The sequence below is a fragment of the Penicillium alfredii genome (genome assembly GCF_028826965.1).
Source record: "Penicillium alfredii strain IBT 34128 chromosome Unknown utg000009l_segment0_segment0, whole genome shotgun sequence".
NCBI classification, from domain to species: domain Eukaryota; kingdom Fungi; phylum Ascomycota; class Eurotiomycetes; order Eurotiales; family Aspergillaceae; genus Penicillium; species Penicillium alfredii.
In genome coordinates, this window is record NW_026622706.1 from 333915 (window position 1) to 355792 (window position 21878).

Genomic DNA, 21878 nt, shown 5'->3' on the forward strand with positions numbered 1-21878 from the left:
GGGAGGGATACAGTCAGGCAGTCAAGAGCACCTCATCGCAATAAGGGTCTCGAGGCACAATTTGGAGAGGGGTGAGATTACCAAACCCCTTGTGATAGTCAATAATCGTATTGACGGGGGGGTGGTTGACCTTGGCACAATCGTCGGTGTCTCACGTCTCTGGCTCCGCGCCAAACAGCCACAACGTCACCCGCTAAGGGCGGTCAAGCGAGCCGTGTGCGCACGGAGTCCACACAGATCGGCCTCAGCATCAGGATAGCTGGTTGACTAGGCCCTGATGCCATACAAAAGATACAATTAACTAGATCTGGCTGTAATTGAAAGTGGCTTCTCAGGTACCAACGGCTATGTACTATTGGAACTACGCAAGTGGACCTAGACAAAGAGGATTGTTGTGTGCGAACCTATTCAATTGGTGATTTGGAAGAAATAAGAAACTGATATAGGGATGATATTTCATCCATCAAGTACAATCCATAGCATTTCTACTCAAGTTGTGGAGAGAGACATCAGGCTGAATGAACAGAGTTGGGATGATGTTTGCCTGGTTCCTGCCTAGTTTATTAGGGATGAGTCAGGCAAAAACCAGGCAGAGAGACAGGAATCAAGGTCACATGATAGGGCTCTCATGATTGGTCCACCGCCTGCCCTAACTCATGTGACACCCACACACACCTAAGCGAGAAGTCGCAATTTCCTTCGTGGATTACCGAGTCCGAGTTATCTCGACAACCACCCACCGACACCTTTCCCACGAATCCCTCCCGCGACACAGTCAACATGTCCGACAACGGGGAAGTCGAGGTCGCGGCCTACCCTGTCCTGCCTAAGGAGGTCCTGGCCGAGCAGGGCAGCGTCAAGCTGTTCAACAAGTGGAGCTATGAGGATGTTGAGATTCGGGACATCTCCCTGACGTGAGTGCCTATTCTCTAGGGTACCTGTACGCCGTTTTGATTCCTGTCGTGTGCGATGCGATGGGTCTGGATAGTTTGGTCGCAGTTTTCTGGGTTGCATGAGATGAACGGAGAGGAAAATCCACAAGAATCGCAATTTTCGATGGCAAGGCAGCCGGAGGACTGAAGGACCCGATTTTCGCACGGCAGGGATACAGAACTGGCGCGCAAGGACCATGAAATATCCAGCTGCAATTGCAAAATGTACTGACCCAATTGCCCACCCACAGCGACTACATCCAGATCCGCTCCCCTGTCTACCTCTCCCACTCTGCTGGTCGCTATGCCGTCAAGCGTTTCCGCAAGGCCCAGTGCCCCATCATCGAGCGTCTGACCAACTCGCTCATGATGAACGGCCGCAACAACGGCAAGAAGCTCATGGCTGTGCGCATTGTCGCTCACGCTTTCGAGATCGTATGTCTTTTCCCCCACATTGGATCCGACCTTTTATAATTTACAGGCACTAATAAACTTGTCCCATGTAGATCCACATCATGACCGACCAGAACCCCATCCAGGTCGCTGTTGACGCCATCGTCAACTGCGGTCCCCGCGAAGACAGCACCCGTATCGGTTCCGCTGGTACCGTCCGCCGCCAGGCCGTCGATGTCTCCCCTCTGCGCCGTGTCAACCAGTCCATTGCCCTCCTGACCGTCGGTGCTCGTGAGGCTTCTTTCCGCAACATCAAGTCGATTGCCGAGTGCCTTGCTGAGGAGCTGATCAACGCCGCCAAGGGTAGCTCGAACTCTTACGCCATCAAGAAGAAGGACGAGCTTGAGCGTGTTGCCAAGAGCAACCGGTAAAGGGTTAGCGTGTTGGGTTCATTCTCCGTTTGGTCCTCTGTTTACGTATACTGGAGTGGACGGGGGGTTTTCACCGGGATTCAGTCGATTTGCATGCATCTGCGTGGCTGTACATATGCTGAGTCAGTCACGAAGGGAGCGATATCCAAAAAAAAAAGGAATGCAATCGGATGGCTTTCTTCTGCAGTAGTTGAGATGCGATCATGAAGGCCTTGGGTCGTGGCCACTTTTTCCTATGAAAATCAAAAAATTTCTTCTAATTCAGCCGACTGTCTCAATTGTAGCAAATTATAGAATCAGGCTTGTAAATCCCTTTGAGACCGTCCTCAGGAATACATGTTATCAGCCGCAGACCACTCGATCAGGCGTTGTCGGGTCGCTTATCGATACGGCCAGAAAAAAGTTTCGGTCTCAGCACCAACCACTTCTCTCCCTCCCATCACCAGCGGGTTCCCTCACTACGCATTTGCACACCCTCAAATCATGGTGAAAAGAAAGCTGGGGGCCTTGGAAAAGGTCGAGGCTGATCTGTAAGTGCGCTCTGCTTGTGGCCGTTCAATGCGTCCAGGATTCGTCGGTCAGAGATTTTGATCAGAAAACATGCTCACACCTTTTCCTTCGCGCAGGCCCAATTTGCAGCATAAAATTCGAAGAGACCCCAAGTAAGTTGACTGCTTCCTGTATGAATTTCTTCGATCAGAGCTAATCTCGTCTTTGCGCGGCTTAGATCCTACATTGAAGATTTCCGCGCCCAGCACTACCAATATGAGTCCCATCGAGAGATTTTCATGGCGGCACCCACGTCGGCCACGGATACCGGAATTATCTCTCTTCGCGATTTGATTGATTTCATTTCTCATGTGGCCGACTGCTACCCGGAAATTCTGAAGGACTTCCCGCAACAACTCATCGATATGCTGATGCAGCACCACCTGGTGCTCGAACCGGACTTGCGAGAAAAGCTTGTAGGGAGTCTGGTTCTTTTGAAGAAAAAAGATCTTTTGGATTCGGCAACGTATGCATGACCCCCCGATTAAATTCGAAGGTATCTGGGCGCCATGCTAATTGATTTACTTGCAGACTGCTCCATACACTGTTCCCGATTCTCATTTCCACGCCGAGCAAGACATTGCGAGCTTTCATTTTCCAGAAGATTCTGTCGGAGCTTCGAAATGCGAATTCAAAAACCACCAATCACAAGCTAAACCGTACTATGCAAACAGTGCTCTTCAATTTGGTTACATCTGATCGCACATCTTCTAAGGGTGTTTGGGCAATCAAGTTGACCCGAGAGCTATGGAAGCGGCAGATTTGGACAGATGCGAAAGCAGTCGAAGTCATGAAAGAAGCCAACTTGTCCGAGAACGAGAAAGTCATCATCGGCGGAGTGCGCTTCTTCCTCGGTGGAGACAAGGAGCGAGAAGAGATGGAAGATGAGAGCAGCGACGAGGACGCCGTCAATCCTGGCCGTGTCAAACACCAACTCACTATCAACAAGAAGACCAGGAAGAACTCCCGGGCTGCTGAAAAAGCACTGGCAACTATCAAGAAGAAGGAGCGAAAGAAGACCCAGCCGCATCTCCTCAACTTCTCGGCGCTCCACCTGCTGCACGACCCGCAAGGATTTGCCGATTCCCTGTTCTCCAAGCACCTTCAAAACACCAAGTCGAAACTGAACCTGGAACACAAGCTGCAAGTGCTGCAACTGGTCTCGCGGCTGGTGGGCCTGCATAAGTTGCACATCATGCCTCTCTACTCATACTTCCAGAAGTTCTTGACTCCCCGTCAGCCTTCGGTCACTTCATTCTTGGCATCTTTGGCGCAGGCTTCGCATGACCTTGTGCCTCCAGATGTCCTTTCGCCCCTGGTTCAGAAGATCGCGAATGAGTTTGTTTCCGAGGCTTCGGCAGGAGAAGTTGCTACTGCGGGTCTCAACGCCATTCGTGAGATCTGCGCCAGACAGCCCTTGGCTATAGAGGAGACACTGTTGCAGGATCTCGTCATGTACAAGAAGAGCAAGGATAAAGGTGTCATGATGGCATCCAAGGGTCTACTCGGTCTGTACCGCGATGTGGGAGCGCAAATGCTCCGGAAACGCGATCGTGGCAAGGAAGCCAGCATGGGTCTCCGGGCAGGTGGAAAGCAAGAAAAGCGTTTTGGTCAGCAAGAGCTTGGGGGCATTGAAGGGCTCGATCTTTTGGAAAAGTTCAAGGAAGAGGAACGACGTAAGAAGCGAGAGGAGAAGGGCCTCCCATCCGACGCCGAGGATGATGAGGATGAAAACGAGGATGATGACTGGGCAGCCTGGAACGTTGAGGATGACGAGGACAGTGATGATTCGGGTGACTGGGTCAACGTCCAGAGTGACGTTGAGATCGACCTGAGCGACTCAGACGATGAGAACAACGCTCCGCCCTCGAAGAAACCCAAGTCGGCCGAGGACGAAGCCAAGCCCAATGCAGAGACTGATCAAGAGGCGAATATTTCTAAGTTGGCGACAACACGAATTCTTACGCCGGCTGATTTGGCCAAGCTCGCGGAGCTCCGAACCCAAGCATCTGTCGATGCTCTTATCCCGGGCTCGAAATCCCGCCGCGCCGGGCAATCATCTACTGCCCGACACACGGATGACCCATTGACTGCCGAAGAAATTGAGGGCTTGGCCGCTCTCTCTGCTGGTAAAGCTACGCGCGAGGAACGAATTGCTCACGCCAAAGAAGGCAAACCGGATCGGTCCGAGCATAAGAGCCGAGAGGCTAAGCGCAAGGAACGCAAGCAGGAGCAAGGCAAGAGTACCACAAACAAGGAGAAGGCCCGCCGAAAGAACTTCCTCATGACACTGGGCAAAGCGAAGAGTAAGAACAAGAGGAGTCTGGTGGAGACGCGGGCGGTGTTGAAGGCGCATCACGACCGGCGGAAGAGAGGCGGCAAGAGAGGAAACGCAGGTACTTGATAATTACGTGAATAGATGTAATTAGACTAGGAGATAAAAAATATACTTGTTGATTGCATGCGAGCTCTGCCATGTCCATCAAAGATTGACTTGGATGTCTTCAAGATTGTATACTCCCCACGTGAAGCCCTAAGCCCTGGGTTCCGAAAACGGTTTAATAGGATCCACGTGTCGCGCGCGTCTCCCCGCGTCCCGTCGCGTTTTCCAGCCCCGTCGACTTCCAGGCTTTGCGCATTCTTTCTCTCTCATCCCTTACATCTCTGTACCTCGCATACCTGCACCCCGCATTATCTATTCTGAGAACATCTATACCATACCCCCACTTGCTTTTCATTGAGTCTCAAATCCACCGAAAAAAATCTCTGCAGTCCATGATGCCCGCCGTGGTCAGCAACCCGACGGTGCCGGCCACCAGCACCTTTTCCAAGCGTCGACGCTTCCAACCCCCCATCACCAACTTCTTCTCTACCCAGTCTCCGGAGCCCATATCCGACACCCACGCCCTATCTCACAACCACTACTCCGCGCCAACCTGTTCAGCGACACCCGTCGTGCCCCTCAAGGTTCAGGCTTCTCTGCTCTCCGTCGGGATGAGAGTTCGGAAGTCCGTGGCAGATGGATACAAAACCAACCTGGCAAAGACGGACGAAAAGGCCTCTCTGCCAGCCGCGACGCCCGAGATTCCGAGCGTCCGGCCCTCCTTCCGCGGCAACGGCTATGCTGAACTTGCGCCTTTCTCTGGCTTCCCCAAATCTACACCTGAGTCACTTTACAACCCGCCAAATTATTTTGTTACCGACGACGGTGATGCGTTCTCCCTTCCAGCAAGCAGCCAAGAATCCTCCACATCCTCTGCCTCCTTCTCCATTCCCATGAACGGACAGAAACGAGGGCTAGATAGCGACATCTTCCCTGACGACGATTACTATCCTGAATCCACCGATGATGATTGCGGTCGTGCTCCTGTTGGACGAAGAATCCTTTCTCCAAAATTGGGACAACAGGCACGCCGTGTTCTTGCTGCCCAGCGAAGTCAGTTTGCAACAGAGCAACCCACGATGGATGTGGACGATTTTGAAGAAGCCTCATTCCTCCGTCGACGGGAAGAGGTGGATGCGGATTACGTCCAAATGGATTGGGCCTGATCTGCTGAATTTTGTTTTTCCTTGCTTTCTGTTTCCTGCCACTGGATGGCGACCTTTCTGTTGCTGGTTGATCCAATGTGCAACCCTCCCGATGAGATGAAAAACTTGATCGTTTTTATCTCTGTGCTTTTTGATTTCTGATTTTTGTTTTTGACACCATGTACACCATCTGCTGGCTCATTCCGATTTGTATCTATACCCATTGTTGTTTGATTCGTTGTACCACCATGTTATGTACCATTGCTATCTTTCTCCTTCATCGTCTGCCGCGCAGCAACATGAATATGTCTTCCAATTTTGGTCTCAAAGCTAGCTCCGTTCCGAGACTATCAACACTCTCATACTTTTTTATCCGTAAACTCCATACTATCCTTCAGGGCGCCTCCAGCATACTCGAGCTGATCATACAAGTCCATATGCGAGCCCTCAGGGACAATAACCTTCTTTCTCGCGCCTCCAATCGGAGTTTCTTTTTTTTCAGTATGTCAGCGCGAGCCCGCCTTGTCACACAATCAAACAGAGCCGGCGAATGGAGAGCGTCGAAACTCAGCACTCGAGGCAGATGGCGAATGAAATGAGATCTTTCTCAACACGAGGATACTGCGCACCAGGCATCAAGTAGAAACCATGAGTCTCCTTCAAGTCTTCCGGGGTGCTGTCATCCAGCTGACTCAATTGCTTTCGAGGCACATCGCTACTTGCTTGTTCGCCGCTTATACCCATTCGTGGCATTAGCAGTAGCCCCAAATATTGTGATGACATTAGGTGTCTGAAAATGACCAGTTTTTTAAGTAGATAAACGAAAGAATATGGATGGGCTGCAGAGTATGACGTCATGTATAGAAAAAATTATACAATTAGAGGGAATTCAGCGGAGTAAATCAAGATATTAGTCAAATCCTATCTTCAACCTTGTTAAGGAAAATTCAGAAATGACAGGAGCTGCTAGCATAGCCGGTTTTATCTCAATGTCGAGATGCTGGCATTCTAACCCTAGGCGAAAAAATATCCATGCACGTCCCGATGCTATATCGTTGAGACCTGAGGAACCACAGAGCGAACCAAACTAGAATGGATTCTTTATGACTTTTAATGAGCAATACGAAATAAACTTCATTCGATTCTATTATGTATTCGTTGGGTTGCAGTGGATTAGAACTGCTACTTGCATGAACGAACCTCATCACGAACCTCAAGCATTATTTCTCCCTAAGCCGAGCCAAACAATAGAATAGTGTCTCCGAATGTATCTTTCAACTCAAAATAGAGTTGTCGGATCCACTGCTACACTAGTAATTCATGGATACTTCTTAATGTGGGTGTACCCAACCTGGATCCCTTTACCGGGGCACGACACTCAGTCAACAACTCCATTGTGAGTCTTTTCTATCTTTTAAATAGACAATGTTCATGGTACATAGGATACGTGAAGAATGCTCTGTACGATCAAAAGAGGAAGGGAAGATAAAACAACCCCCTCAAAATGCAAACAAACAAAAATAAAAACAGAAAAGATGGAAGAGCCAAGGCTGGGATCAAAGCTCATCCTTGCGAGTATCTTCCTCCTTCTGCTCCTCCTTGCCCTTGTTCTTGTCGGCTTCAGGCTGGGCCTCATCCTTCTTAGCGGCCTTCTCCTTCTTGTCGGTTTTCTCCTTCTTCTCCTTGCCATTGCCCTTCTTAGCCTGCTGGTTGGCGGCCGCAGTCATTCGTTCATACAGACGGCGCGTGACGCGTTCAAACTCACGCATGCGGCTGTCGAGCTCCGCAACAGTCAGAGCTGGGTCATCGGACTCGGTCAGCTTCTCCTGCTGAGCGAGTTGGGTATCCAGCCAGGGTTTGGTGGATTCCAAGATCTGGTTGACGTTGGTGAGATCGGTCGGGCTGAAAAGGGTGTACTTGGGACCCTTGGGTTTCGCAGGGGCGCTGGTCTTTGCGGAGGCGGTAGAGGACGAATGAGTCGAGTATGCGTCATCATCGAGATCGTCGAGGGGGTCACCCGAGGCGCTTGCAGCCGGAGTGGTCGACGAGCTGCTGTCGGATTCGCTGGTGGACGTGCTCGAGGCAGAAAGAGAGGATGAGTACGCCTGATCGTCGGTGCTGATTTGATTCTCGATCATCTGCTTCATTGACTCGGCGTTCTTGAGCATGTCCTGAAGCAGCCGCACACGGTTTGGACGATCGGTGTTCTCTTTCACCCGCTTCAGTGCCGGATTGACAATATCCTTGAGCTCCTTGAGCTTCGCCTTGAAATCAGGTGTCTTGGCGTTGTCGCTCTCCTCATAAAGCCAGTCGCTGGCCTTTGCAGCTTTCTCCGCCAGAATAGCGTGCTGGTCTGGCTTGATCGCCTTGACGAAATCTTCGTTGTCAGACAGGTCCCGGCTACGGTAGATGAAAGACTCCAGCTCATTGAGAGCCTCTTCGCGTAGAATCCGCTCACGGTCCGACGCATCAAAGGCAGTCAAACGGCCCCGAATACGACCCAGCTCGGAAGTGGAAGGTGCCGGGGTTCCGAGCGGCAATGCCTTCAAGCTGATCGGGATGATTTCAACTCGAGTTTGTGGGGTGGCTTTCGCATCGTCCTTGGTAGCGCTAGTGTCGGAGGTACTGCTGGAAGAGGATGCTGTGGAGGATTCCGCTTCAGGTTCAAGGGTAATCGACTCGCTGGGTTCACCCTCCTCGTCACCAAGAGGCTGCTGACCATCTTTCTTGGAGCCCAGACCAAAGAAGCCCTTGACGTCGTCCACAACACTTCCCTTCTTGTCAGATTCGACTTCACAGCTCACGTCCCCGCTCAAAACTTCGGGAAGACCGTCAATGGGGCTGAGGCGGATCGAAAATTTGGTCGTGAGGTTAGCAGTCGAACAACCAAAGCTTTCTTGGAGCTTGGCTACAGACGCGGTCAGATTCTGAGTTTGGACACTCAGCAGAGGCAATTCCTTGCCATCCTGGTTGACCTGTTGGGAGAAGCTGAATTCGAAGTCCTCCAGGTTTTTCACGGTGACCTGCTTTTCTGGGCCAACCTGGGAAGTGGCAGTGAACAGCTTCTGCTTCCTCTCCTTGCCATCCGAGTTCCACTTCAAGGCAACAGGGTACGCGGCCGCGTCACTGGCGCGAATGTCCTTGACTCGGAAGCTAGGGCTGAGGGCGGCTCCCTTGAAAGCGGCACCAAAAACAGCCGCCTCATCGGCGTTGACATTCGTGCGGACTTTCTTGGATTCGCCGCTGAATTTCTCAAGTTCTTTTTGTACGAAGGGCGTCCGGATCGCTCCGCCGTGCAGGATGACGGACTCAATATCGCTTAGTTGCAAGCCAGCGGCCGCCAGCGCTTGCTCCAATGGGGCCCCAACACGGGCGGCATGCTGTGCAGCCAATTTTTCAAAGTTAGCGCGGCTGAGCTTGTACTTGAAATTGAGCTCTTCCTGGTACAATCCTTCAAAACTCGTCGAGGTTTCGGTGTTGGCGCTCAAAACCTGGCGCAATTTCTCGGAATCCTTCCAGAGCCTAGCCATGGTCTTTCCATGAGCCTTGACCTCAGCCGGTGTGACCTTGTCCTTGAGCTTCTTGTCCTCAACCAAGTTGGAAACCATGTCGTCGACGATGAGGTCGTTCAAAGAGTCGCCTCCGAGAGACTTGTCCCATCCAGCTCCCACAACGTGAACCTCCTGAACGGTTTTGTTGAACTTTCCAATGTCTTTGACTCGGCGGCTCTGGAAGCGTAGGACAGTCGCGGTGGTCGACCCGGCACCCATATCATAGACGATGTGGTATTCCGGTTTCTCCCCATCCGAGACGCTAGGGAAGGTACGGCTAGTGGCGTAGTTCACGCCAACGGCCAAACCATCAGTGATCAGGGCCTGGATGTTCAGACCTGCCAGCTCCGCTGCCAATTCAAGGCCTCGCTTCTCTTCCGCAGTGTAGAACGCGGGGAAAGTGATGACCGCGTCACGGATATCCGAGCCTTTTCCGGCTAATGTGTCTGCATTGGCCTTAATCTGCTTCAATTGCATGGCCAGGACCTCCTCGACCAGGAAAGCCTCTTTCTTTTCCTTTTCCCCCAGCCGGTTGCTGCGAAGGGCGCTGGAGCCGCGACCATCAGGGGCAGCCTCTAGCTTCAGGGCGGGATACCGACTCCAGTAACTCTTGACCGTCTCGTCATTTCCGTCATTGAACGGAACTCCCAACAAGGTCTTCAGGTTGATATAGACGTCGTCCGGGTACCGAGCTGCCAGAGCGAGGGCATCACCGCCGTAGAAACGTTCCGGGAAGGGGGAATTGTTCTCTTTAGTCGGCTTAAATGCGATAGCAGCCGACTCTTTGCGCTTTGAATCCTTCGTGGGGACAATCTCGAGAGGAATACCGGGTTTGACGAGAGCCGCCTTGAGATATTCGGTGCCGATATCAATACCAAGAACAGCGGACCCAACAGCGGAAGCTGGGCCAGCGAAACCGAGGAGGAATATCAAGAATGGAAGGACCACGATGGAGAGGACCGGAGAGGTCGGTAGTTTTTGCAAAGCCATGATGTATGCCTATGTTCCTCACTGCAGAAGTTAGCATGCGCGCCAACTCGAGTAGCTGAGCAAGGTGCTGAAGCCCGACGTACAAGGAAATCACTGTATATAAACAACTGATCGACACAAAATCAAAGATGCTCCACCAGAGAGCCGAAAGGGATCGGGCGGAAGCTTGGCCGCGCGCCAGACGGGAGGTACTTATGAAGCTGCTGGAGTGCAGTCGGCTGTCGAATAAAATGGGCGGATAATAAATTGGGAAAGGAAGTCGAAAGCCAGTTAACAGCTAGGCCATCAGGGCGGGAGAGGATACAGTGGCCACTTTGGCAGTCACCTGGAATCTCGAAGAAGCTCTCTCTTACTGAGGACACGGGTCCTCAGTATGCAAACATGTTTGCACTGCCATCTGATAGCGGCTTATGTAACAACCCTAATTGTTTCGGCCTCAGGCGACGAATGTTAAACCACGCCTGTCGAGCTGCATTTTTGAGACAACCACATTTTGAGGCTCTTGAAAGCAATTATCTGGCTAGATTTATTTGTTTCCCACCGCGTCACAAACAGTTTCGTTTGTCCATCATATACGACTCCCACAAAACATGTTAATGTGATTGCAACAAAGGGACTCGATCGATGAACTATCTAGGTGTAACTATATTAGGAAACCGATGCCATCACCCCAGAACAACCGTTATAACGGCTGTTAATAACCTCATTCTGCCAGATCTCAATTAGGGCAGGAACTTGAATTGTCTATCCAAACAAACCGTTAACTTTCAAAATTTCTTTTCTGATATTTCTGTTTCCGGAACCCCACAAGGTCCCTCTTCTCTTCATATTTTCGAATAATAGGTGTAATGGATAATATAGAAAACGATTGTGCCGAAAGTTGGGACACCAAGATTCAATTCAACCCAGGACTTTCCAATATCCAGAAAGGCTTAGGCCAATGCCAGGAGAACAGCAAAGCTAGGGAGAATGCCCGCGAAGGACTTGTGGAACTGAGAAGCGGCGCCGTTGTAGCTCGGCGAAGAAGAAGGAGACGGCGCAGCTGTAGATGTAGAGACTGTTGCGGGCGATGACTGCCCACTGGAACCAACATAAGTGGCAGACGATGAGTGCTCAACAGGGTGCTTGGGAGTCGGCATGGATGACGGAGCAGCCGACGGGAATTCAACCGGAAGAGTATGAGCTGGCACTGACGTAGGCGGAGCACAGGACTCGGTACAGGTAACAACAGAAGTGAGCATATAAGAACTGGTCTGGGTAACCGGGTGGGTAATAGCGGTTGACCCGCTCGTGATAGTAGTCCATGTAACTATAGAGATCAGTTATGCTATAGCATTGACACACTGTGTGTTTGACATACCAGGGCAGCTTGTGGTAAACCATGACGTGGTCCATGTGGTGAATGGCGGTAGAGGGGGAAGCGTAAAGCTTGGATGGAAGGGCGGAGGGGGAATAGAGCTCGGAGGCGAAGGAGGGATTGAGCTCGGTGGAGGAGGTGGTGGAGGGGGGGTAGTGCTTAGCGGCGGCGGCGGCGGCGGCGGAGGTATACTAGATACTGGAGGTGGTGGCGGCGGTATACTTGATACTGGCGGGGGAGGAGGTGGTGGAACACTAGATACCGGCGGAGGCGGCGGCGGAGGAGGGATGGAGCTTAGAGGAGGAGGTAGAGGCGGCGGTATACTAGATACCGGAGGCGTAGGGCGAATGGAGCTAGGAGGGGGCGGGGGAATATAGCTCGGCGGAGGTGGTGGAGGGGGGATAGTGCTTGGCGGCGGTGGCGGCGGCGGCGGTACACTTGATACTAGAGGGGGTGGAGGAGGAGGTGGAACACTAGATACCGGCGGAGGAGGGATAGAGCTTGGAGGAGGAGGGGGAGGAGGAGGAGCTGTCGAGACTGGTGGTGGAGGCGGAGGCAGAGAAGTCTCCGTCTCGCATGGAGTCGTGAAATCAACAGGAGGAGGCGGCGGCGGAATAGTCACGACAGGTGGTGGAGCATCCGCCTCACACGGCGTGGTCTCTGGCCACGGCCATATCTCAAGGGGATGATGGTCCAGCCAGCGAGCTGCGAGAGTATCGCCAGCAGAGTTTTTGGGTATGACGGCACGGGCCGAAGCCAGGCTCGCGGCGTACACCAGGACGGCCGAAATGCCCAACATCCTGGCAATCACACGAACTAAAGAAAGCTGGAACACCTAGACAAGCTTTTCGCGTAGGCAAACGATGCTGATGCAGTGTTTCCGTTAAACGAAGGACTGTAGGGACCTTAGCGAGAGAGTTCCGAGAAGCTGGCACACCCCAATTCCAGGACAACGTCTGAGGGAATAGCAGGGCGACGAGCTGATTTATGTATTCGAGCCACGATGCTAGATTGCCTCATCTTGATTGCTCGATATGCTCGGTTGTTCTGCTTTGATTCGTCCGGGCTGAGAAGCAACCCGTACGACTCTGGTTCCAAAAGACGCTGAATTCAACAGTGCCACCCATTTTTGAAAAGGTAACCAGGCTCAAAATGGGCGAGTCTTCCAGCGGCCAGCAGGTTTTCTGTGTACTTTGCCATGGAGACTGGTCATGATGTATGACATACTGGGTCTCGATGCAGACGGGAAGTTTAGCGCAAGTATACCAACTCGGTTGCCTCGCCGATGGATTCTGAGAATCACCCAATGATGAATTGTCCTGATTGTAGAGTTAACCAGGGTACACACTGCTCAACAGAAAGGGGATGAGAGACTGACACTTCAGCAGAACAGAGATTGAGCCAATGATGTCTGTTTTTCGGTGTTGCCACCATGCGATGCCAAAAAGGACCAAGGAATGGCTCAACCAGGTGGGGAGTCATGGCATCCATGTCAAGAAAGTGCCCATGGCATTTCCCATCCTGCCTTTCAGCGAGGACAGTTGAATAGGACTTTTCATTTTTGCCTCTCGTTCTATTACAAATTGTCCGCACATCATGACCCGGGGATTTCTGCAAGAAATTCTCCAGGTAGTCAAGCCCAGACATGTATCCATAGATATCACTGCCACATGTATGTTTTGCTTCATGCGGGAAAACACCGCGAATGCCATCTGTCGTGGGAATCCAAGCCAATGGAATCCGGTGTCATGGTTTTTCGTACAACTAAGACTGATTTTCACAAGATCAAGCTGCCATGAGGTCGATCTGATCCCACTCGGAGAGGAAGCTGACGATTTGTGATACTTGGGCATTGGCCTGAGCCCGGATATCAGGCCTCATGGTCTTTGAACTTGGTCGCTCATGCATTCCACGAGTTCCTGCAGTTGGTCCCCTTCATTTCCAGAGCGATAGGTTAGCCAGAACGCTCGGAACTCGGCTCTCTCGCCGAGGCCTGGCGTAGAGAACTACAGACAGCATCTCTGTTTGGAGTCGATTGGGATTGCACTGTGTTCCTGAGGTGCTTCATGCAAGTAACGTTACGTGACAGCCACCCCTTACCTGTCTTTGAGACCGGGACTTGGGACCCGTGAGGAACTGGGTGACGTTCAGAAGTGGATGTCCTAGGCTCTTCACTTTGCAATTGTCGCACAAAAGGCCCATGTTTTGGGAATGGGACTCAAGCGAGTCGGAGCAGAATAGGTGCTGATCCACGATTGGTGTCATGTCAGTCGACAATCAGATACCGACTTGATGATGTCAAAGTGAGTTCAAATGCGCTATCCATGCTGGTGTGCCCTGTTGTTCTGGCTTGACTTCCAAGCCAACATGTCTCACAGTCCACGAGTATACCCTCGCTATGTGCCCGAAGCCACAGATTGTCTGTGCAATATGGTTGAGGTTAGACACCTGGGAGTTTCATATTCACCCGGGTCGCTGGGAATTGTCAATTAGACCAACCTGGCTTGGTGCGCTGACAATAAAATGGAGCGGGGCACCCCTTCTTGAGCCATGGGACTCGTGTGCGCCGAAGAGACCTGGTCCCCGGTCTTCGGAATTGTGAGAAAGTCAGAGCGATGAGACTGAGAGAAAGATGTGCCAGAAAGATGCGTCACTTGATTTGTGTTTCACTGGGACCACCAAGACATATCAAAATGGCCTAATCCAAACAAAACATACAGAGTTGGGATTCGAGAATTTCAGAAGATTCAGCCTTCTATTAATCAAGCATTGAAGACTGCAAAATGGCCGAAGCAGACTAAGTTTGAAGCTTCTGACATGGGGCGCCGCCACAACGCTTTTAAAGACAGGCGACATCCCCGGAGGATATTCTTCGAGTCAGACGCCAAGACTGGTAGCTATGACTGCCTGACTGTCAAGAGATCAATGAGGTATCTAGAAATAGGTCTAATCATCTTCTTCATCGGAGCCGCTGCTCCACCCAGTCTCGTAAGACTCACGGATTTCTCCCAGTCCATTAACCATTGCTTCCCGCTCATCGATCGATACCATGCGAGCCGCGGTCGACTGGATTGCCTTGATTCTCTCCGCTGTTCGAGTCGAGGCAGTCAACGCGGAAAACACATTAAGGCCAGCTTCGGACTTAGGGGAAGGGAACATGTGATGCGGGAAGCTATCGAGGATCGGAAGACGAAGTGGCGTGTGGTAGCTGTCAAATGGTGTATGTCATGTTAGTCCCATTGCGTGCATCAAGTTTGATCAGTGTCTGGCACAATACCTTTGAAGCATGGGCTCCGAGTTGTATAATCGGAGCTTACGAAGGCGCCCAGTGTCACCGTCGTCCGTCGATGCCGCATCTTGCCCGGGTTCATTTCCACGCGTGACCTGCACTTGATTGAAGATGTGTGCAGGCTTGATTTCGTCCTCGTTATAGGTGAAATCAATATCGAAGTTAGTCTCGGTTTTCGAGGAGCTTTCGTTCTCGGAAGGTTGTTTCTTGCGGCCAAGAAAATCTTGATTGATGGTAGACTGTAATTCGAAGATGTTGTGTGTCCCGTCATCTCCGGCGAGCGAGGCCTCGAAATCATGATACGGCCGTAGGCGTGAGGGTAATGTTACTGTCTCAAGAGCCGAGCTGATCAAAGCCGTGGTTTGCCATTCTGATTGGCGATCAACATTGAGATAGCTGGGTAGTTTCTGAGGAATGTCGATGGTTGGTACGTAAAGCGTCGACTGTGGCGAGATCGAATAAAGCGAACGGGCCTTGTTGGTATCTTTTTTGAACTGGTGATGCTGCAAAGAATAAACACACATCCTTCATTTTCCCCAGCCGTCAAGGTGTTTTTTCTTACCCGCTGCACTTTTGTGCCATCTTCGATTGCCCAGACCCAAACACTTTTCTTTCCATACTCGTCTCTCAATCTGTCGATGTACTGGGAGGCAAACCCGCCCCAGGCGTCATCGGACCCCGTAAATAACTGCACCGCCCGGAGCTGGTCACACTCTTCGGCAAATGGTCGGAGATCGCGGTCTAAGAGGTCATGCTCTTTATCGAGGTCATTAAAAAGCTCTTCGCCGATATTCCAGTCCTCGAATGGCATGATCTGAGAGTTCAACTCATACTCATTCAGCTGTACAATGGACCGTGGATGATAAAAGACCCGGTTGTAGTCGGACCAGTATCTCACGGTTCCTGAGGTGAGTCGAGGAGCTTGAGTTCCTTCATCCAAGCTCTTCTGGTAGTCACTTGGCGGGATTGGGGTCTGCTTTTGCACAACCTCTTGACCATCCCTGCCTCCAGATAAGATAGTGAACACCTCATGATCAACATACTTCAAGCCTTACCATAAGCCTTGACCAGCCGGTGGGTCTTCGCTCATTGCATAAAGCGCATTATATTTTTGAAGAGTCCCAAACCCGCCTTTGAGATCATAGATTACGGTCCGGGGGGTGTAGGTCTCAGAGCCATCTGCCCCAATACCCGGTCGAAAGTGGACATCATGATCAATTGGGGATTCCTCTCCTTCATTGTATGTGAAGTACGATTCCTGCTTGTATATCAGAGAAGCGGGACTTGAACCGCGGGGGAGGGCACTACCTGCAGATTCCAGAAATGAGTGGCTAGGTAGTTCGCCCGCTGACCCAGCTGCAGCGTGACAATCTCATGCATGTCGAAACGAGGAGGTCACTCGGTTGAGACCAGTTCTTCAGTAGATCGTGATCTTCCACGGGTGCTATGGCAGACGCACAGACATTGACTCGGATGATGCGCTAAACCCGATGAAGGCGAGACACCGCACGTGAGGGGTAGAGACAGCGCTAGCCTGATTGGGGAGGCACCACTGGTGTCCAGGGCAACGGTCACCTGATCCTTCCAAAGATGGCAATAAACACACCGTGTGGGTGCGTCACTGGGCCCAACTCCAACGGTGATTTTCTTCCGCTCTCTCGCCTTGATTCTTCCTTTTTCCTGAGATGCTCTTCCTATAACGTCTGCCTCTTCGCCGGCTGGATACATTATTTGTCTCAACACCCGCGATGGAGTCTCCAACGCGTCCCATCCTCAGCCCCTCAAAGGCCCTCCACCCGGTATCGCCGGAACGGATGAATCAACAAACTATCCCCGCTTCGCCCTCGCTACCATCAGACCTCCTGACACTCCATCACAAAAACACCAAAGGTGTCTCTGAAGTACAGGCCAAAGTCGCCTTCCTCAACAGTCTGTCAGGAGAGGGCTCTGCCGCCTCAGCACAATCGTCGGCGGCCAACCACGCCGCCATGCAAAGGGCGGTCCTCGGCCGAGAAGAAGCCGAATCTACTCTAGCCACTGTTCAAGAAGAGCTCTCCGAGGCCCAGGCGCGGGAGCGCAGAATCAGCGAGCGTCTCGAATCACTGCTCGAGGAACTGCACGGAACGAAAGAGCGCCAGGCCCATGAACGGTCAATCTTCGAGAAGGAAATTCGCAAAGCCCGAAAGGAAGCTTTTAGAGCAGGATCAATCTTGGTGAAGACGCAAGAAGAACTGAAACATTCCAAATCCGAAGTCAAAGCCCTGAAAGACGAAGTTTCAGCTGAGCGAGATGCCAAAGACAAGGCGAAGCAGGACGCATTTGAGCGCGCATATGCCCTCGCGGGTCTTACTGAAGAGCTTGAAGTACTCAAAGGCAAGTTGCGCTCTGTAGAAGCCAACAACCATTCGAGCACACTGGAAGTCCGAGCCCATGAAATTCGGAAAGAGGACTTTGGCCGACTGTCGCTCGCAGAAGGCGACCTTGCCTTCTTGACCACGCCACGAAGACCGAAAAGAGCCGCTGCAGGCTCCGTCCGATCCCCGGCTCCTGAAGTGGAGCCCAGCGAAATTGCAGAGGCCACACCACCCAAGAGACAGCGATTGTCCGACTGTGTCCCTCAGCGCGAGGAGTCCGATGTCGAGCCTGTTACATCTCTGTCCGATACGGAACAAGATGTGCTGGATGATCTGACAGAGAAGCTTGAGCACGAAAAGCGACGTCGCGTCGAGGCAGAGGAAATGGTACATTTCCTGAACATAGAGTGTCAATTTGAACGATGCTCTTGCCGTATTGCCGAGAGCCAGGGTCGCCGCTATATCTATGACGCGGAATACTTTGAAAAGTTTCAAAAGCCTCAGCTTGAAGCAGCTCAGCAAGCCAGTGCTCAACAAATTGATCCTGGGCCAACCCGTACTCCCGACGCCAGCCCTCCCACCCCTGTCCATCAACAGCTCGAGCCTGTTGTGAAGGCTGAGCCTGCAGACCCACCGGAGACGATGCAGATGCCCGCCGAGCCTCTGGTAACATTCTCTCCGGAGACCGGTACCTTCAAGACGTTTCCATCACCCCTTCGAGATGATGTTCGCCCTTTACGGATGGAGTCCTTCGGTACATCCGAGGAGGTAGAGCTCCAGGCCAATGACCACCGTGACTCGGTCATTGAATCTCACACCCCATCCGGAGAGCCGATGCGAGCCAGGATATCTCGTGCCACCCCGTCGGATGTCGCCATTCATGATCACATGGACGCGCCGATGTCCAGGGAAGCTCGACCGACGAGACGTGCTGAAAGAGAGAATTACGACGACCACCACTCCGCTTCCCAAAGGGTCCCTCTCCGAAGAGAGGAAGAGTCACGAGGCAGCTTCCAAGGCACCGTTCCCGATACGCCCATCAACCGAGAAGAGGCTTTGGCCCAGATTCGGGCTAGGCGAGGACGAGCGCGCAGCAAGCAGCGATCCGTGAGCGCCAATGAGGCAGGCCGCGCAGCTCGCGCAGGGGGCTCTTCCGGTGGATCGAACGCGACGCCTGCCCGAGGCCCCAGGCATATCCCAAACCTGCGTGCCGACTCGAAAAGCGAGAACGATCTCGGCGAACGCAGGGACCTGAGTGCTCCTGTCCGTATGTTCCGGAGGTAATGCAACTCAGGGCTCGATGTCTGTGAATTTTTTTCTTTCTGGCCTCAGGATGGTCAGCCGATTTTCTTGTTCTTTCTTTCAAATACCCCCCCCGGCGCTGGTGCATTGCATTTTTTTGCATCTGCAGTTTTGGTTCACAATCTTTTACCTATGCTTGCTTTTCTTTTTTATTTTGCATAGCCTTTGGAAGTAATAATTCTGCTTTAGTCTGGCCCGTCTTTCGTTTAGCTGTGGCGTTCCAGTGTCATTCTACTCTATATGCATTTACTCTCCTTCATTTTCCTCTTTGGATTATTTTTTTGCCCTTTCTCGACTTCGCTCTCATGCCTTCTTTCTTGGTCTCCTTTGTTTTGCTTCCTTTCTGTGCATATACCTCAGCATAGGTTTGCATGTAAGGGTTCTCCTATCGATTTACTTTTGGGCTTCTTCTCTCGCGTCTTCTAAGGTGTACATCAGATGCAATAACTTGGATTTTTCTCTTGAGAGGAATGCTGATGTATATTGCCGTATTGTCACACATGTTGCCAGACTCGATATCAAAGACAAGAGATATATACAGATGACACCGAAGACATTGAAGAAGTGCATGGGAAACAAGAGCAAGAAACGATCCTCAAATGATATCAGATACCAGGCAAAGACGATTGAAGTACGACGCCGGTAAATTGCAGATTTATAATCCCCAGTTACAAGATTGAAATGCCACAGCACCTAATGCGTGCGCTGTCTACATGGGCAGACCGTCCCCACCATAGCGAGACCAGCTCTTCAGCAAAGATGCGGTCTGTGGCACTCCACATGTCGAGGCCCATCTCCGCCATATCGGCAATGGTAATCGTGACCGGGTCGTCTGATTCCGTAGGCTCCTGCGCGGATCTGGAACGGCGGTGTGAGGAGATGTTGGCGTTGGACCTTTGCCGCAGCAGAGGCGTGTTGCCGTCATCTCCAGGGATTGATTGCCGCGGCATGGAGAGAGACAGGTCCGTATCGTCATCGGCCGGGTCGTCTTGATACGGTGCGTCATTGTATGTGTCACCGAAATCGTCCTCGTGGCGGTCTCGGCTATCGTTGCGTGCAACGGCGCCGGCCAGCGTGACGAAGATCTGTGTGGTCAGGCGGCGGAAGTAGGCTACCAGCGCGATTTCCGCGGGTTGTTGGCCTGGTTCTTCGGGGTGGATTGAGCGACGGCCAATGGAGTTAGAGGGGGGATGGGCGAGACTCTCCACGCTTGCCAGAAGTCGGGTGTCTTGCTCGATTTGTTGCTCCTCTTCTTCTTCGGACAGGCCGTCCCTGTTCTCGCCGGCAGAGGCCCACCAAATGAATGAGGTATACGCGAGCCGGGCCCAAGATTGGGGTTCGACGACAGGACTCGATGAGAGGGTTGAGTCGGTATCGGAGTCATCTTCTGCTTCAGAGACCAGTCTGTCCTGGGAGAACTGGCGCAGGCCTCGGCGGAGCATTCCATACCGGCGCGCGTCCCGTTGGGTTGCCTTGAGCTGTACGGATTGGTTTGGAGTGTGTTTGGTGGCCGCCTGCATCATGGAGATTTTCGGGAAGGTCCGCTCAGCGGCATGGCGTGAATACAGCGGGGGTAGGGAAACAAGTGCATCGTAAAGTTCGGGTTTCATAGTCAGCACGCTATCTGTGGAGCAGGCAATCCAGCTTGGATCCTTTTCGGAATTGAATGATGTTCGGGTGGTGTCGAAGGAAGCGAGATAAGGAATATCATGGATGCCGATATTAAAAAGTGGACGTGGACGCAGTGGCGGGGTGCGGTCCGTTGGGAGTAATTGCAGAAGGGAATTCGGCAGAGATGCCAACAGAGAGAGATCATAGACTGGAATTGGGTCAGCTGCGGGTCGTATGCTGTATGTAGACAAGTATTACCATAGTTGCAAGGTGTATGCACCGGGGCCTCGCCCATGAAAAGGATGCGCTTGCGCAGCAAGGCTGCCCTGTACAAGGGGAATATCAATGGTCCGAAGCAATCGATAAAGTCAGGGAGCGACGACGCAGGATGGAAGGGTGTCAGGGCCGGCCTGAATGTCTCCAGCACTATTGCGTCACTGAAGGCGCGGTTGCGATGCTGGGCCTCAGGTCTGTCGCCAGGTCGGAATCGAAGGCTGACGGGTGAATCAACAGGGGAATCCGGTGCGGCCGAGTCGGCTCCGCCAATCTGAAAAGCCTCCCAGTAGTCCGACAGTGGCTGATCATCCGACATGTTCGTAGCGTATTGCCTGTCCGGTAACCTCGAACGTCAGTAGCGGACTCATGGATGGAGAAGGACTACCGGGGAAGACGCACAGCGTGAGCTCCTTGAGTCTCGGAGCATGTCTCCAGCTTTTGCCGAGTCTGCCAGAGCTAAGAGGGACGAGGACTCCGATGGCAAACATGTTCGCATTGCGTTCTGCCTCGGCCGCAGGCCGGTTGAGGAACGAGCTGATTCCGGCATACTCTTCATGGACGAAGTACCTATCGCAGACGAGAATGGGTCAGTAAGGTCAATCTAAACCATTTGCAAGACCAAGAGCGACATACACCAAATCCTCAGTCACATGGTGCAGTCCCGAAGGCAGCGACTTGTACTCGACCACCCCTTCGACATCAACTATCCGACCGGATTGTGTCAGCTTCGCGCGCGCATCGAAATGAGGTCGCCTCGAGATTTGGCGTGGGTTTACTCACCTCCCGGTACGGTGCGTTTCCACGAAACCACATATCTGTGCTCACGGCGCGTCAGCGATAGGCAGCTTCGCGGTTGGGAGTAACACTTACCCGGTCCTGATGTCGAAACGGATGACGAACAAGGCGGCAATGCCTGGCGGCGACTCCATGGGGGAACGTGAAAAACCAATGCCCGAGGGCTTTGTGGGAGATTCAGATGCCATGGGAAAGTCCAGAGTATCCGGGCGCCATTGAAGTCCTGGAAGTTCGGGGATTCACGGCAATCGCATGAGGGGCCGAGCCACAGGGGGACCTTCGAGTATGGGCGCCTGAGGCACTGGTTTCACTCGACCAGTGCTTTGTCTGTGTTACTGGCAATTACTACCAAAGTGTCTATTGTAGTAAAATATAGATCTTTCCCTTACCAGATTAAAAGATGATATTTACTGTGGACTTCAAACAAGGGGTCACCATGATCAAATAGTTGGGGTAAATGTGTAAATGTATGGGTATATCTCCTGGTATATATCACCACACCATACCATGGCTATATTAA

At 52.2% G+C, this 21878-nt stretch overlaps 8 protein-coding genes across 8 annotated transcripts; 4 read left to right on the forward strand and 4 right to left on the reverse strand.

Annotated features, from left to right (window-relative positions):
• Window positions 1–780: 780 nt before the first annotated feature.
• NUU61_006037 (40S ribosomal protein uS7) lies at window positions 781–1756 on the forward strand (the record flags this gene model as incomplete). Its single annotated transcript, XM_056656565.1, has 3 exons — window positions 781–914; window positions 1184–1367; window positions 1439–1756. 3 exons carry the CDS (start codon window positions 781–783, stop codon window positions 1754–1756), a joined length of 636 nt encoding a protein of 211 aa, XP_056509365.1.
• A 483-nt stretch (window positions 1757–2239) lies between these two features.
• Window positions 2240–4709, forward strand: NUU61_006038 (SDA1 family protein; the record flags this gene model as incomplete). Its single annotated transcript, XM_056656566.1, has 3 exons — window positions 2240–2286; window positions 2457–2771; window positions 2837–4709. The coding sequence occupies 3 exons, from the start codon at window positions 2240–2242 to the stop codon at window positions 4707–4709; spliced, it is 2235 nt and encodes a 744-aa protein (XP_056509366.1).
• A 374-nt stretch (window positions 4710–5083) lies between these two features.
• Window positions 5084–5854, forward strand: NUU61_006039 (uncharacterized protein; the record flags this gene model as incomplete). The annotated part of the gene is made up of 1 exon (XM_056656567.1): window positions 5084–5854. One exon carries the CDS (start codon window positions 5084–5086, stop codon window positions 5852–5854), a length of 771 nt encoding a protein of 256 aa, XP_056509367.1.
• Window positions 5855–7389: 1535 nt separating this feature from the next.
• On the reverse strand, window positions 7390–10374 carry NUU61_006040 (Hsp70 family protein; the record flags this gene model as incomplete). Its single annotated transcript, XM_056656568.1, has 1 exon — window positions 7390–10374. One exon carries the CDS (start codon window positions 10372–10374, stop codon window positions 7390–7392), a length of 2985 nt encoding a protein of 994 aa, XP_056509368.1.
• A 932-nt stretch (window positions 10375–11306) lies between these two features.
• NUU61_006041 (uncharacterized protein) lies at window positions 11307–12530 on the reverse strand (the record flags this gene model as incomplete). Its single annotated transcript, XM_056656569.1, has 2 exons — window positions 11307–11683; window positions 11735–12530. 2 exons carry the CDS (start codon window positions 12528–12530, stop codon window positions 11307–11309), a joined length of 1173 nt encoding a protein of 390 aa, XP_056509369.1.
• A 2147-nt stretch (window positions 12531–14677) lies between these two features.
• Window positions 14678–16400, reverse strand: NUU61_006042 (misato family protein; the record flags this gene model as incomplete). The annotated part of the gene is made up of 5 exons (XM_056656570.1): window positions 14678–14939; window positions 15009–15523; window positions 15583–16021; window positions 16076–16278; window positions 16329–16400. The coding sequence occupies 5 exons, from the start codon at window positions 16398–16400 to the stop codon at window positions 14678–14680; spliced, it is 1491 nt and encodes a 496-aa protein (XP_056509370.1).
• Window positions 16401–16768: 368 nt separating this feature from the next.
• NUU61_006043 (uncharacterized protein) lies at window positions 16769–18658 on the forward strand (the record flags this gene model as incomplete). The annotated part of the gene is made up of 1 exon (XM_056656571.1): window positions 16769–18658. The coding sequence occupies one exon, from the start codon at window positions 16769–16771 to the stop codon at window positions 18656–18658; it is 1890 nt and encodes a 629-aa protein (XP_056509371.1).
• A 686-nt stretch (window positions 18659–19344) lies between these two features.
• Window positions 19345–21546, reverse strand: NUU61_006044 (uncharacterized protein; the record flags this gene model as incomplete). Its single annotated transcript, XM_056656572.1, has 6 exons — window positions 19345–20495; window positions 20546–20895; window positions 20963–21130; window positions 21197–21266; window positions 21344–21378; window positions 21434–21546. 6 exons carry the CDS (start codon window positions 21544–21546, stop codon window positions 19345–19347), a joined length of 1887 nt encoding a protein of 628 aa, XP_056509372.1.
• Between the last annotated feature and the right edge of the window lie 332 nt (window positions 21547–21878).